The sequence below is a fragment of the Vipera ursinii genome, assembly GCF_947247035.1.
Source record: "Vipera ursinii genome assembly, chromosome: 3".
NCBI lineage: Eukaryota > Metazoa > Chordata > Lepidosauria > Squamata > Viperidae > Vipera > Vipera ursinii.
Window position 1 is genome coordinate 116023096 of NC_139516.1, and position 14831 is coordinate 116037926.

At 41.1% G+C, this 14831-nt stretch overlaps 2 protein-coding genes across 2 annotated transcripts in view; one reads left to right on the plus strand and one right to left on the minus strand.

Moving 5' to 3' along the window:
* Positions 1–14831, minus strand: part of ADCY10 (adenylate cyclase 10) — a gene marked incomplete at both ends in the record, with an annotated part of 87913 nt that overhangs the window by 20476 nt on the left and 52606 nt on the right. The window contains 4 exons of the mRNA XM_083358158.1: positions 1093–1268; positions 1821–1928; positions 3321–3558; positions 7219–7279. Of these exons, the coding sequence (XP_083214284.1) occupies positions 1093–1268; positions 1821–1928; positions 3321–3558; positions 7219–7279 (583 nt within the window). The remainder of the gene's footprint in view (positions 1–1092; positions 1269–1820; positions 1929–3320; positions 3559–7218; positions 7280–14831) is intronic.
* MGST3 (microsomal glutathione S-transferase 3) overlaps positions 929–14831 on the plus strand; it is a 112657-nt gene continuing 98754 nt past the window's right edge. Inside the window, exon 1 of the mRNA XM_083357572.1 lies at positions 929–933. The gene's annotated coding sequence lies outside the window, so the exon portion shown is untranslated. The remainder of the gene's footprint in view (positions 934–14831) is intronic.

Consider the following 14831-nt stretch of genomic DNA (forward strand, 5'->3'; position numbering starts at 1 on the left):
GCGTATGGCCTACTGGATGGGCGTGGCCAGCTCTACATCGTTTGCATCAAGGATGCCTATGGGGGCCTGGGCAGGAGTGGGACAGATCTCAGGGTCTCTGGCAGGAGGAGGATCTCTGGGCCAGGGCCAAGGCAGTGGGGGCCGTTCCCTCACTGTTTCCAGGATGGCTTCGCGGGCCACATGAAACCACTTCACGGGCCGGATCTGGCCCCCGGGCCTTGTGTTTGACATGTCTGACATACAGGAATGGTCAGTTTGGATTACAGTACTTCCCAGTATTGTGAAAGCAGTAGGTCACCAAGACTCTGCTGAGTCCACAGTTTTGCCTAAATGTAGCTTAATAGTAAAAACAAGTGGGCATGTGATTTATAGTGAGAGAAAAGGAAATGCATTGCACTCTAGAACTCTCATACAGTAGTGATGTTGATCAGCAAACCAGCATAACTTTAGAGCATCTGAAAGCTCTGCTGCAAATTTACTGTGTAAAAAAAAAGATTGCTAGTCCCTTTTAAGAAAGTTTCCTTGCATAGATCAGAGGCTTAAGTTAATGAGAACTGGGTTAGAAAAATAGTGGGATGTCTATGAAATGCATAAAGTAGCCCAGACACTTTGTCCAATTCTTCGTCAGCAGAGTCTCTGCTTTTAGACTGAGCCTCTCATTATGTATAAATGAATGTAGCCAGGTCTCTACCCAGTAGTTACCATTCATGTATGCTCAAGAGATTCTTAAGGGTAAAATTGTGTTAGTACCGCTTTATAGGCTTTATAGACCACACTTGGAATACTGCAACCAGTTTTGGTCATCACACTATAAAAAAGATGTTGAGACTCTAGAAAGAGTGCAGAGAAGAGCAACAAAGATGATTAGGGGGCTGGAGGCTAAACCATATGAAGAATTACAACCTGAAGAAGGACCCTTAGTGAAAAGAAGGAGTAGGGGTGACATGATAGCAGTGTTCCAATATTTGAGGGGCTGCCACAGAGAGGAGGAGGTTCCTTCCAAGTCTGTTCTGTTCTGTTCTAAAATGGTCCCTTCCCCCACTGCAGCCCTTCCACACCCACTCTTGATAAATAGTTTACCAGTATCCTTACCCACTGGATATTTGCCATAAAGTTTGTTTCTTCTGATGAGACAAATGTTTGGAGGTTTCCAACATAAACATGCAAAAGGCTCCTACAACAGTTATTGGGAATTTTTTCTTCAGTAAGCTCAAAGCCTTCTTTATCAGTTTTTTTGCAGAAGTAATTTGACCCATATTGTAACAGACCTACAGAGACACGCAGGTAGATAATCAAATAAATTATTATTATTTTTTTGTATATCTCCTTTATGATGCCTAAAAATGTGTGAAGACCTCTCCTCGTAAAATCACGATCTTCCAGCATGGCTAAATATACTCAAAACACCAGAATATATATTTAAATCAGCTATGAAAAAATAATGAGGCTTCTTCTGTACTAAGTACGTCTATGAAATTATTTTTGTATACTTATACAGTATAGCAGCAGAAGACACAGCACTTTGTAGGGTCTTCTACCTGTTCTTATCCATCAACAAACTAATTGTGAAAAGCTTTAAGGCCATTTCTCTAATGAATCTAAATGTAGTGAGAGACTTACTGATCATTAAAAGTGGCAATGGAAGAATTTCTGTGATAATAGGTCAAGCATGAAGGGAGACCATATCATAAAATGACAACTGAAGTAATACTGTACTTCTGACAGAGCAGCTCTAGAGAATGAGATATTCTAGTGGGCTTTACTGTATTCAGAAAAGTGGTAAGTATGCAATTGGCTACCGCCAGACACAATTGTCTTACCTCTCCCTTCAGGCTGTACAAAACAGACACCTCAAATTGGTTAATGAGCTTATGCTTGTACTCCGAAGATCTCAAGAGGCTCTCTGCTGTATTCAGATATGTAAATGCCTCAAATAAGAATGACAGAACAGAAAGGATTGATTTCTGCATGATGTTTCTATATAGTGATCCCCAACCATCCCCAACCTCCTCACCATAGGTTATTAATTCTCAAGGACAAATATTTATATACCACAGAGGGGGTGAAGCCAGGGTTCAGATGTAGCATCTATTCACCATATTGAACTTTAAAATAAAAAGATAACCTAGTAAGCCAGTTCAGAGTTTTTATATATATAGGGGAAAGTGATTTGGGTCTTTGTATTTTGGCAAGGCACAACAGTATTTTGGTTAGCTATACCTACAGAAAAGAGAGAACAAGCTTACTTTAAATATAAAGGTGATTTGCAAAATGGCATGCTTATCCACCCCCAGCACTAAAATTAAACATTATGACATATAATAAAAGCTTGACGTATCATTCACCAGCTATCAGCATACTAGATCAACTCACACTCTTGCAGTCTGCTACAATTTTTTTGAACATTCTCCTTTCCAATCTTTTTTTTTTACAAAGTTTCTGGCAAGGAGAGTGAATTTGGAGCATTTTGTTTTCTCTTGTAATTTTTCTATTAAACTGATCTTCAGTTTTGAACAGTGATCTATAACCGCTTTTCAGCTACATGAAAAAGGTTATTTTAATCTGTAGACAGGTTATTTATAGAGAGCCAGTTGGATGTAGTGATTTAAGACATCAGGCCTCATCTTAGGCACAAGTTGGGTGATCTTTGCTCAGTCATCTCTCCCGGCCCTAGGAAGGAAGCAATGAAGAATTGCTTCTGAAAATCATTGCCAAGAAAACTGCCAGGAGTGAAGACTGACTGGAAGGCATACACTCAAGCACACAATAGGATATTTATCTTCCTTTTTAATTAAGTGATTTTGCTTATCTGTTGCAAAATTAGTCTCCTGCCAAAAGAGCAAGGGCTAAATCCTCTAGCCAACTGCTCCAGTGTGCTACTGTAGGAAGTAGTGTTACAGAAAATGGCCAGGAGGTATCACCATCAATACTGTTTCACTTTCTGTTCTTTGGCCTTTTTAATCACTGGAAGGACAGCATAAGTTGTGAAAGCCACATTTCCCCAGCACACTGACGTTTGGGAGTGGATCCCAGGTGAGTGTCATCTGGGAGACAGATGTGGACAAAAGGTACAATCAAGCTATTGCCCCAATACAAGAACTGAAACCTGTGGAAGAGGGGATGAAGTCACAGAGAGGAAATTTGAGGAAATTTCCACTCTTCTACTGGATAAATGCATCTAGAAATGCTTTCACAAAAATGCAGACATCTTTAAGATGCCTGAATGTAAAATATCCTTTGCTGTAGGAGTAATGGAGGAGCTGGTTGGAAGAGAAAAGAATGGGTGATCCTACTTACCAAGAATGGGTGATCCTACTTACCATGTAGTTGTGGGAGAGGTTGACATAAGCAGATGCGGATTCCAACAGGTAATAAAAAGCACGAGCATAATCCCCTAGAGCCATGAAGTGCTGAGATAAAGGCACAGTGATAGACTCCACAATCTCTTTACATTCACAGTCCTGGGAGGCAGGGGTCTCCATCCTTTTCCTGGTCATGCCAGTAAGCAAGATGATTTCATCCATCCTTTTTAGAAATTCCAGTTCTGAATTTTCAGCCCTACCAAAAAGAAAGAAGAAAGGAATTTCCATAAATTCCCATAGTAACCTTAATCTCTAACACATCTCACCCACACTGAAACAGAAAGATACTGAAGCCTAACAATCTTCCAAGTTTTTAATTACTGTGTGATACCAAGTCAGGTGTAATAATAAAAAAAAACAATGAACTCAGATCAGGAATTGCCAGCTGAAACCTCTACTTAGCAATGAAGGTTAATGGGTCACCTGGAACCAATACGATTTCAAAACTAAATTCATACGCGGGGCAGCAATCCTGTTAGCTAATTCATATATCTGCCCATTAAAATGTAAATGAAAGGGGCTTTTTCTTTCTTTTAGAACAAAACTTGTGCACAAACTCAGTTTGTTTCCCGGATACCTTGTTCTCCAAAAAAGGAAAGAAAAGAAGATTTAAGGCCATCAGCCTTTAAAAAGATTTAAGGCCATCAGTCTTTAAAGCAGCACAATGTGTGCCAGCATAAATTTGGTCTGTCCCCACAGCCTTCCTTATTAACATGGAAAACCAGTAGTTTCCTGAGAACTGAATGTGGGTCATATTGCATAGTGGGTTCTGGAACGCAGGAAAGATGCCAGGCCAATGAGTACAGCATAGCGGATCTTTATTGGTGGTAGAAACTGTACTAGGAAAATAGGGGTTACCTGTACCTTTATATACCTGGCCAGGCACGCTCTCAGCCAATCAGTTTAAACCTTAGTTTCCCGCCGAAACTAACCGGCCACAGCAGTTTCAGTACAGCGCCACCTGGTGGTATCGGTTATGCCGCGGTTTACTGTATCTCTTAAACCCCCATACATAACAGGTCAGCAGTGATTGGTGGTTGTGGTTTCCCCACTACTACCAGCCTGGCAAGTAAAACAAGCTTCAATTACTCTGATTTCACCTGAAGCTGAGGGAGTTCAAAGTTTGACAGATGAGTAGACCCTGGAGTTTGGCCATCTTTCAGAACCTGATTAGGTAGATTAGGAAGGTGGTCTTCTGCTTTACAAGGAAGCTTCCATTCACCTTGCAGACCAGGAATTGCAGCTTCCTAGCACTCAGATGATTTTCTCTCGGTTGTTTCTTTTTGTTTCTTTTTTCTGTCTTCTTTTTTCACTCTCATCTTTCTCCCTTGTGCTCCCCACGCTTTTCCTCTCATACACTTCCTTGATCCTCTGTCCTTCTCTTGCTCCATGACTTTTTTCTGTAGCTCTCTCTCATGTCATTTCAGTCCCTCGCTCACTTTTATTCACTATCTCTCTTGCTTTACTTAAAAAATAGCTCAAGGAGACTGTTGACAAATTAGTATTCCATTTCAGCTATGCCACACAAACTGTCTATCAGGCAGGGCAATTTTTAGATATGTGTAGCAGAAGATTGGCAGTTTGGCGGGTCGAATCCCGAGTGCCGTGTAACAGAGTGAGCGCCTGTTACTCATCCCATCTTCTGCCAACCTAGCAGTTCGAAAGCAAGTAAAAATGCAAGTAGAAAAATAGGGACCACTTCGGTGGGAAGGTAACAGCGTTCCGTGCGCGTCTGGCGTCTAGTCATGCTGGCCACATGACCACGGAGACGTCCTCGGACAAGCGCTGGCTCTTCGGCTTTGAAATGGAGATGAGCACCGGCCCCTAGAGTTGGAAACGACTAGCACGCATGTGCAGGGGAACCTTTACCTTTACCTTTAGCAGTTCCTTGTAAGACCACCACACCTATGCAGTGCCCACATAATGCCTGCTTCACAAAGTATGAGTCAGGTATTACATAAGCAGATGATAATTTCTGTGGCCCAAACTATGGGGGGGGGGGAAAGCTGGTGACTAGAAGGGAAGGGGTCAAAAGCACCCAGGAAGAGTTAGGACAGATCCCTATTTTGTTGTCACTGCAAAACACCACAAGTCATGCATTTAAAAAAGGCTTATGTCCAGATAAGATGGGAAGACATCACATCCATGCTGGATCAGAGTAATACAAAGTTATATGACAATAGCTATGTGCTGGGATAAAAAGAAGGCTGTATCATGAAGTCATGCTAAAGAATAGCGAATAAGGCATCTTCTACCTATCCTCAGAATATGTCCAAAGAAAAGAAGGATGTAACAGAAATTGGGCTGCCACAAGTTTTACAGAAGTATATAGAGAAAAGATTGCCTACAGCAGAGTTCCCCAACCTTTCCAGCTTGGTGGTCCGGAGGGGAGAAAGAGGGAAAGGTTTTGTGGGAGGGGCAGGCACACAAGTACACACAGAAAGCACCCATTGTTCACACAAGTGAGGCCAAAAGCACCCCTGATGCTTGTGTAAATGAGGTCCCAAATGCTCGCGTGAGGCCTAAGTGCTCATGCGAGTGGGGCCACAAGCACCCACAACACTCACATGAGTGAGGTGGTGAGTGCCTGCAATGTGCACATGAGTGGGGCTATGCGCATATGCACACGTACCAGCCAGCCACTCACATGACCTGGTTGCAAGTAGGCCACGGACCAATAGTGGTCTACGGCCCACAGGTTGAGGACCCCTGGCCTACAAGCCTTATCAAAAAAGAGAAAAGAGTTAGTGGACATATGCTATTATTGCTCTTAGTATTTGTCCTGCTTAGTTGCAAGATGCACTTGTATTGCACTTGCCTAGTTCATACAGTGAAACTGTTAATGCATTGATGTGACAAAGGGTTTTATTTATCAAATGGCTTTTTTGCAAAGCCTCACACTATTTTGGACAAAAAGTAAGTGACTGGTCCAAGGTCACTTAGCTGGCTTCCACACCTAATGGAGGATTAAAACCTGGCTTTCCTCTTCTAGTCTTCTATCATATCTTTTACACTATATTGACTGTTAAGAGGGATATATTTGCATAAAATGTACATATGCTGTTTATGTATATGGATTAATTCCCTAGAAACTTATTGAAAACATTTAAATCCCATGTTACAAATAAGAAGTTTGTAAGAGAGAAGTTTCTGAGTTTTTGATACTAAATAATTCCATTCTTATAAAACAGTTGGAGGCTTAACAAAGTGCCACATAGTCTCACTGCCAATGATGCCAGACAGTCAGGAACATAAAAGTTACTTGCTTCACACCTAAAGGATTCTTGCAAGATGAAGGTTGACCGCAGGGTATCTCCTACATGAGAACAATGTTGAAGAAAGGTAAATGCCTCATCCTAGAATATGGTAATATATAGTGTGGTTTCTTCTGAAGTAATAAAGTGCCTAATATTCACAGATTCAAATGAAGGACTTGGAGAATGAGGTTGAATGTTTGAAGGTGTACTTTCAAATGCTTAACAGTCACAGTGCAAATTGATACAGCAGTCAGCACTATTAATACACAGGTAGTCCTTGAGTTACAAACATAGTACAGCCTGTCCATTAAGTAAATCATGTTGAATGAGCCTCATTCTTGGCTCTTCCCAATGCATTCATTAAACAAATGGGGAGGCCGTTAAGTGCACAGGGCATGCTTCAGGGGTGGGGAAGACCACAGGGGGCCCCAGTGCAAGAACAAGATCATCTGTCTCTGGCCTCCCAAGGCCTTCCCCCCCCACACACACACACACTGAGATAACCCATACTCTGCTTCCCACCCCTTGGGGTCCCCACAGCTGGTTGGCCTCCTCCACACCTACCCCCTGCACCCACCCAACTGTCACTGATCACTCACCTTTCGAAGATCTCCAGATCTCTCAGGATGTTAGATAGGAAGAGGACAGGCTGCTCCACTGCTGGGACAGATGGCAGAAAAGCAGCCATCTTTTTCTGAGACCCTAGTGAACTGTTTTTCTTTCACCGCTGGATGCTAAGCTTCCCTCCCCCAGCAAAGGCAAATGGTGAAGCAGAGAAATCATCCTTCCCTTCCTTGCTGTTTGCTTTTGGTCCCTGGCTAATGGTGGAGGGAGGGAAGGCATGCAGGCAGTGACTTCCCTTCTTAGAGGCTCATCTCCTTCTCCCAGTGAATGCCCACAGCCAGCAAAACTCTTCCCTTCCTACACAGTCTCTTTCTGCCAGCAATTGTTGCATGTATTTGGAGAGGATGGTGGGGAAATAAGCATGTTGCAGCATTTCTCTGGTTGAATGACTGCAGGAGTCCTGCAACATACATAACTTCGCAACTGGGTCATAAGTACTTTTGGGGGGGGTCTGTCATAACTTTGAACCACTGTACTAAGTGTCTTTCTGTGACTCGAGGACTACCTGTAATCTTGTTTAATGAGGAGCTGCTTTCCCCTGAAGCTCCAGATGGCTATGTTATCCATGGTAATTGATCTGACTAGAGCTCAGAATAGAGCTCTGCGTTAAAAATAAATAAACCATCAATCCTTACATGCATTATTCACATACTGCTGTGTTGGAAATAATCATATATGATATGGTTCTCTCTGTGTGAAAAGAACTATCAAGAATCGGCAAAATAAGATGATAGATGGGGAAAGCAGTCTTCATTTCTTTGAGCTTTGCCAAGCCAAAATAAGTGGGGTACAGAAGATAGGCAATATCCCAAGGAGACAAATGTCCAATGACACTTGGCCAATAAATATCATTCCTATGCCTATAGTGTTCTATCAATATGTTCCCCTATCCAAAATACTCCCTCACCAAATTTTTAGGAGGCAAATGTTTATTGCAAGCTTTCATCAGTTCTATGTACTGCTTCTTTTTTGGAAATAATTTAATTAATTTACAGCCCAAATGGACAGGTAGAAAAGAACCAATTTTAAACTGGAGGCAGATGACAAGTGCAGTATCTTTTACTCTACAGGCCCTTGTGAGATCTGAAATGGCAAAATCATGAACTTTCCAGTAAAAATCCATCTGGAAGCAAAAAAAAAAAAAGGAACCCCATCTGACCACTGTGGCCCAATTGCATCATCTCTCAAACCTAGGTCTGTGATGAGTTCAATTTTGTCTATAATAATGAAAATATCTTCTATCATCTCTATTGCCATATTACACTAAAACAGTCACATTTTTCTTTCTGAAAAGGTTTCCCTCTTCTAAACAGAAATATTGTAGGTGAGGAGATTGGGGTTAGAGATATCACCTGGAATATTATATCAGAGAGGACGGATCTTTCCCCTGTTCTGTTTTTTAAATGATGCCTCATGTCCACAATTATCTAATGTACAACCTCCATTATTTTTAACATTACCTGTCATATTTAAAAGATTTACCTGTAGTAAGCTGACGCGCTTTAATTCTAGTATCCTTCCATTCTATAAATGTGTCTGAAGAAAAAAAATAACACATGAAAAGGTATCTCAACCCTTTGGTCTAATTTCATCATTCAGAAAGAGAATAAATATGTTCTTGTACATCAGAAATATAAATGCAAGCACCTTACCAACACTTGATTCCATCAATTCAGCAACAGTAGAATGTCTAGCACTGAAGAAAAAAGAGTAATCTGATTTTTCTGTAAAGGAAACAAATACAATTCTAGAATAAGTCCATAGGAAACCAATTCTGGATCCATCATTCCTGAAAATCAAGTGTTAAACTATCATCAACCAAGAGCGTATTAAAAAGAACTAGAGAAACAACTGAAGCAAAAAAAGATGGTAAAATCAGGACGATTCACTTAAAGACCACATCACTTAACAATGGAAGTTCCCATCCCGATTGTATTCATAACTCAAGGACTACCTTGACTTACTTTGGAAAAACAAAAATACTAAAATCTGTACCCCGAAACAGTACCTGGCATCAGCCCTGCAATAGCTTCCAGAAAAATTCTCTTTTTTGCAGAAAGTGATTAAAGTTGGGGCCAGTCAAACTTCCTATGGAAAACCACTCAAAGGAATATCTCAATTACAGAAAAATAATGACTCTGGGGGATTTCCCTTAGCATGACTGAAGTGATTGGGGAAATTCCAGTCTAGTGGTTAACCTGATGCCAAGCCATTAAGGGCTTTCAAGGATAAAATCAGGACTTTAAATTATTATTTTGGAAGTTAACAGGTCCATAAAACCAGTGCTTTTTTGTAAAAGAAAAAGGTGCGGGAACTCACCCATGTCATACAACCCACCTTGCCTACCCTACAAGGTTCCATCCAAAAAAGGTACCGGAACTCCGTTCTAAGCGTTCTATGAGGAAAAAAAGCCCTGCATAAAACAGTTGTAACATGTACCCACTGACAAGCACTGGTGAGCACTCAAGCTGCTGCATTTTGCACCTTCCAAATGATCTTAGAAGTCATCCCATGTAGAACATAAGTTTTCAAGCAGAATAGAGCTGGAAGGGACCTTGGAGGTCTTCTAATCCAACCCCCTGCTCAAGCAGGAGACCTATACTATTTCAGACAAGTGGCTGTCTAGTCTCTTATAAACCTCCAATGATGAAGGACCCACAACTTCTGAAGACAAGCTGTTCCACTGGTTAATTGTACTCACTGTTAGGAAGTTTCTCCTTAATTCCAGGTTGCTTCTCTCCTTGATTAGTTTCTATCATATATTTTTTTCTTGTCCTGCCCTCTGATGCTTTGGAGAATAAGTTGACCCCTTCCTTTTTGTGGCAACCTCTCAAATCCTGGAATACTGCTATCATGTCCTCCCTAGTCCTTCTTTCCTCTAGACTAGCTGAACCTAAATCCTGCAACCGTTCTTCATATGGTTGAAGACCACTCCAGACCTTTAATCATCTTAGTTGTTCTTCTTTGCACTTTTTCCAAAGTCTCAACATCTTTTTTTAATAATGTGATGACCAAAACTGGATGCTGTATTCCAGGTGTGGCCTTACTGAGGGTTTATAAAGCAGTACTAAAACTTTATCTTATTTTGATTCTATACCTCTGTTTATACAACCAAGAATTGTGTTAGCTTTTTTTTGTCTGCTGCTGCACGCTGCTGGCTCATAATTAAGCGATCGTCCACTAGGACTCTCAAGGTCCCTCTCAGTTACTGTTTTTGAGGCAGGGTTTCACTTAATCTGTACTTGTACCTTTGGTTTTTCCTGCCTGTGTAAAACCTTGCTTTTTCCATATTAAATTTCATGTTGTTGGATAGGGGCCATTGTTAAAGTCTGTCAAGATCTTTTTGGATCCTGAGCTCGTCTTCTTGGGTGTTGGCTATTCCTGCCAACTTAGTATCATCTGCAAATTTGATGACTTCTCTTTCTATTCCCTCATCTAAGTTATTTCTGAAGATATTGAAGAGTACTGGGCCTAAGATGGAATCTTGTGGTACTCCACTGCTTACTTCCCTCCATGTAGATGTAGTACCATTAAGAACGACTTGTTGAGTATGGTTTCTCAGCCAGGTACAAATCCATCTGGTGGTGATGCTGCCTGTCCCATATTTTTCTAGCTTACCAGGAAGTAGCTTATGGTCTACTTTGTTGAATGCTTTGCTGAAGTCTAAATATACTATGTCCACAGCATTTCGCTGGTGTACTAATTTAGTCACTTTGTCAAAGAATGAAATAAGATTGGTTTGGCAAGGTCTGTTCTTAACTCTGGAATGTAATCAATAAGATCCCAGTGATTTATATTCCTCAAGATCAGATAAGTGTTCTCTAACCATTTTCTTTCTTATTTTAATTTTTTTTCTAATTAGCCTTTTACAGTTAGTTTTTTTGATAAGTTGGGCTATAATTTCTTTTTGCATGAAGACTGATTCAAAGAACGAGTTAAGCAGCTCTTTTTTCTCTCCACTGTCTGTAATTTTCTTGCCATCTTCTCTCGTAAATAAACCTACTGTTTCCTTGACTTTTTTCTTGTTATTTATATGTTGAAATAAACTTTTTTTAAAATTATCTTTGACTTTTGTTGCAAGTCTTTGTTCATTCTGAGCCTTTGTTTTCCTGACTTCAACTTTGCAGATCTGGGCTATCTGCTGATACTCTGCCTTAATTATGTGTTCCTCTTTCCATTTTTTGCCAGCCACCTGCAAGGCCACCGGAAACACTGATCAGCTGAAGCTGCATGCGCCAATCCTGGGCCCTCAGCAGAGCTCCAGCAACATTGCAGCTCTAGCTGACTCTCCTCCAGGCCTTGTTGGAGCTGCCACCAGCTCATCCCCCTCCTGCTACATTTATCTAAGTCACATAGCACATGCCAAGTGCCAAAGTACCATCAGTGGTATGTGTACTACTGGTTGAAAAGCCCTGTTTATGGGTCTTGGGTATGTTTCTTATATCTCCTAGTTTGTATCTGGGTTTTCCATGCTTTCCATCACTTCGCTATGTTTTTTCTTTTTTTCTTCTCCTTTCTCTTATCTTCTTACTTCCTTATGTGATTGGTTATCTAGTGAGTTTTGCCTGGAATCAGGTTCTAAAGGTCATGAAGATTCCACCCCTCTTCCCTATCAATTATAAACAGAGGCATGGAATCAAGATCACGTGAAGTATTGACTTCCGGTGGCGTCGCGGCGCCGAAGACAGCCTTCCCGGGCTGCCCGCGGCTCAGCTGTTTGTTTTTTCGCCCGTAACAGCGCCGAACAGCTGTTCGGGCGAAATTGAAGCCCCCTCCTCGGGAGAAGAGGAGGGGGTGAGGCCCCAGGTAGGGGTAGAGCTCTCCGAGGCCGCCTGAGCTTGGAGCTTGGGCGGCTGAAGGATTGAACTCCCCCGTAGCCTGGGTTGCTCCCAGCTGGCCGGCGTGTCTGCTCTGAACTTTCTGGAGCGGAGCCAGGCATCTGCGAACCATCCCTGCCTGAAGAAAGGACTATGATTTAAAGGAGCAGGCAGAGCGGTACAAGAGATAAAGGTGAAGAGGCTTATTTTAATATACTCTCTAACTACTTGAACTTTTTAAACTCTAAGTGAAAGTGCGTCATATTTGAGGATTAAAAGATGGCGGCGAAACCTCCCCCTAAAACTCTTCGGAGTGGTGGATCCTCGCCAGTGCAACAATCATCTTTACAGGCGTTGCACCCTTCTGAAGCGCTGACAGCGAAGGAGTTTCGAGATGCTGTGGATAAACTTTTGGACTCAATTAATCAATCAATGGCTGATAAATTTGCGCAGATGGAGGAGAAATTGGAGAAACTGGAGGAGAGAATGGAAGAGAGGATGGAACAGAAGCTCAGCGTGATGAAGGTAGACATTTTGTCTTCAGTGCATAAAGTGGCGGAATGTGTGGAAGAATTAGATGAAAAGATGGATGATTTGGATCAAAGGAATGCTATATTAGAAGTCAAAGTAAGAGAGAATGAAAATGTAAGAGATAAACTGGAGAAGGACTTAAGTTTAGCCCAATTTTACCAGATGCAGTTTGCTGTCAGAATCAGAGGTTTAAAAGAGGATACTAAAGAAGACTTGAAGCAGCTGATCTCTGAGGCTTTTGAAGAAGTATTAAACCTGCCAGCATCTGAAATAAGAGCAGCTATGGATAAAGTGTTTCGGGTGAATTCATGGATTGCCAGACAGAGGAAGTTGCCTAGAGATGTGGTGGTTTATTTTGCAAAAAGAGAGATCAGAGATCAAATTATACAAGCTGCCTATGATGTTAAAGTGGTGATTGCTGAACAAGAAGTTTTGGTTTTAAAAGAAATTCCTCCAAGGATTTTAAGGGGAAGGAAGGATTATACATTCCTCGTGCATGAGCTCAAGCAAAGAGATATAAGGTTTAGATGGGAGATTCCTCAGGGGCTGATGGTGATGCATGAAGGTAAAAGGTACCGGTTGATTACTGTGAAGCAAGCGCGTGATTTTTACAACAATGTCTTAAAAGCAACTCCATTAACGCTCCTGGAAGCTGGGAAAGGATCTGGAGAAGAAGAACAACAAGAGGAGGAAACGGAGGAAAGTGGAGCGGGAGGAGATCAAGTTACAACTTCTTTGGATGATCCTAGAGAGCAAAGAGTGACGCGTGCTGCTTTAAAACGAGCAAAGAAAATAATAGAACAAGATCAACAAAAGTCTTCAGTTTCTTCGCAACGTACATACAGTCAAGCTGTGGGAGGAGCACGGCCTAAAGAAGTTAGTCCTATCAAGGCTGTGGTCCATGGGCTTCTGGAGAATATTCATGGCAACTAAATTCTTAACTTGGAATGTTAATGGACTGAATTCACCGCAGAAGAGGAAGAAAGTTTTTCAATATTTAAAGCAATTTAAGATAGACGTTATATGTTTGCAAGAAACGCATATTAGAGTTTTGGATCAAAAGTATTTATTGAACGCGAGACTGGGTACGCATTTTGTTGCCTCTGCAGAGAATAAGAAAAATGGAGTAGTTGTTTATGTTAAAAGTGCTCTAACAGCAGATTTAATTGAAGCAGATAAGCATGGAAGATATGTTATGATTGAGCTGCTGTTAGAAGGTAAAAAGATGCTTCTAGTTGGACTATATGCACCTAACCAACAACAAGCTGATTTTTTTAGCTTACTTCATACAAAGCTTACCCAGTTGGATTATAAATCTTTTATTTTTATGGGAGATTGGAATGGTGTTCTGGATGTACACTTGGATAAAGCTGGAGCTTTTAAGCGTGTTCCAAGCCACGCCAGATTGCCTAAAACTTTTTTTGAATTGAAGGATGATTTGGAATTGCGAGATATCTGGCGTGAGAGGCACCTGCAGGAGAAGGATTATACTTTTTATTCTGACAGACACCAATCTTTCTCAAGGATTGATTTTATTTTGTTGACTAATGACTTCTTTTTGAGAACTAAAAAAGTGAAGATATGTGCAAGAACTATTTCAGACCACAGTCCAGTTTGGTTGGAGATTGATAAGGAGAAAAGAGATAGGCGCTCGTGGCGCCTAAATGAGAACTTGTTTAGAGATCAGAAAAATGTGGAAGAATGTAAACAGCGGATGAAGGATTTTTTCGAGATTAATATGAATAAGGGTACCTCGATGGATATGGTTTGGGATGCTAGTAAGGCCTATATGAGAGGGGTGTTGATATATATGAATAATAGACATAGACGTGTAATGGAAACTAGAAGGAAAGAACTGGAGAATGAAATAAAGGAAAAAGAAAGGGTTTTGATTTTGAATCCAGGGGACGTGAAGATTAAAGAGGCTATTAGGCTGTTAAGAGGACAATTTGATAAATTAATGGCAGACCAAGTGGCAACCAATCTGCGGTTTGCTAGGCATAATACTTTTTGCAACGCTAATAAACCAGGCAGATGGTTAGCCTATAGACTGAGGAAGAAACAAAGGGCCTCTAACATAGACAAGATTGAATATAAAGGAAGGGTTGTGTTTCAACAGAATCTAATTAAGGATGCTTTTGTGGATTTTTATTCGAAATTATATACCAAAGAGGAAATTGAGGTAAAAGACATTGATAAATATTTGGAGAATGCTAATATTCCGGTCCTTACGCAAGCAC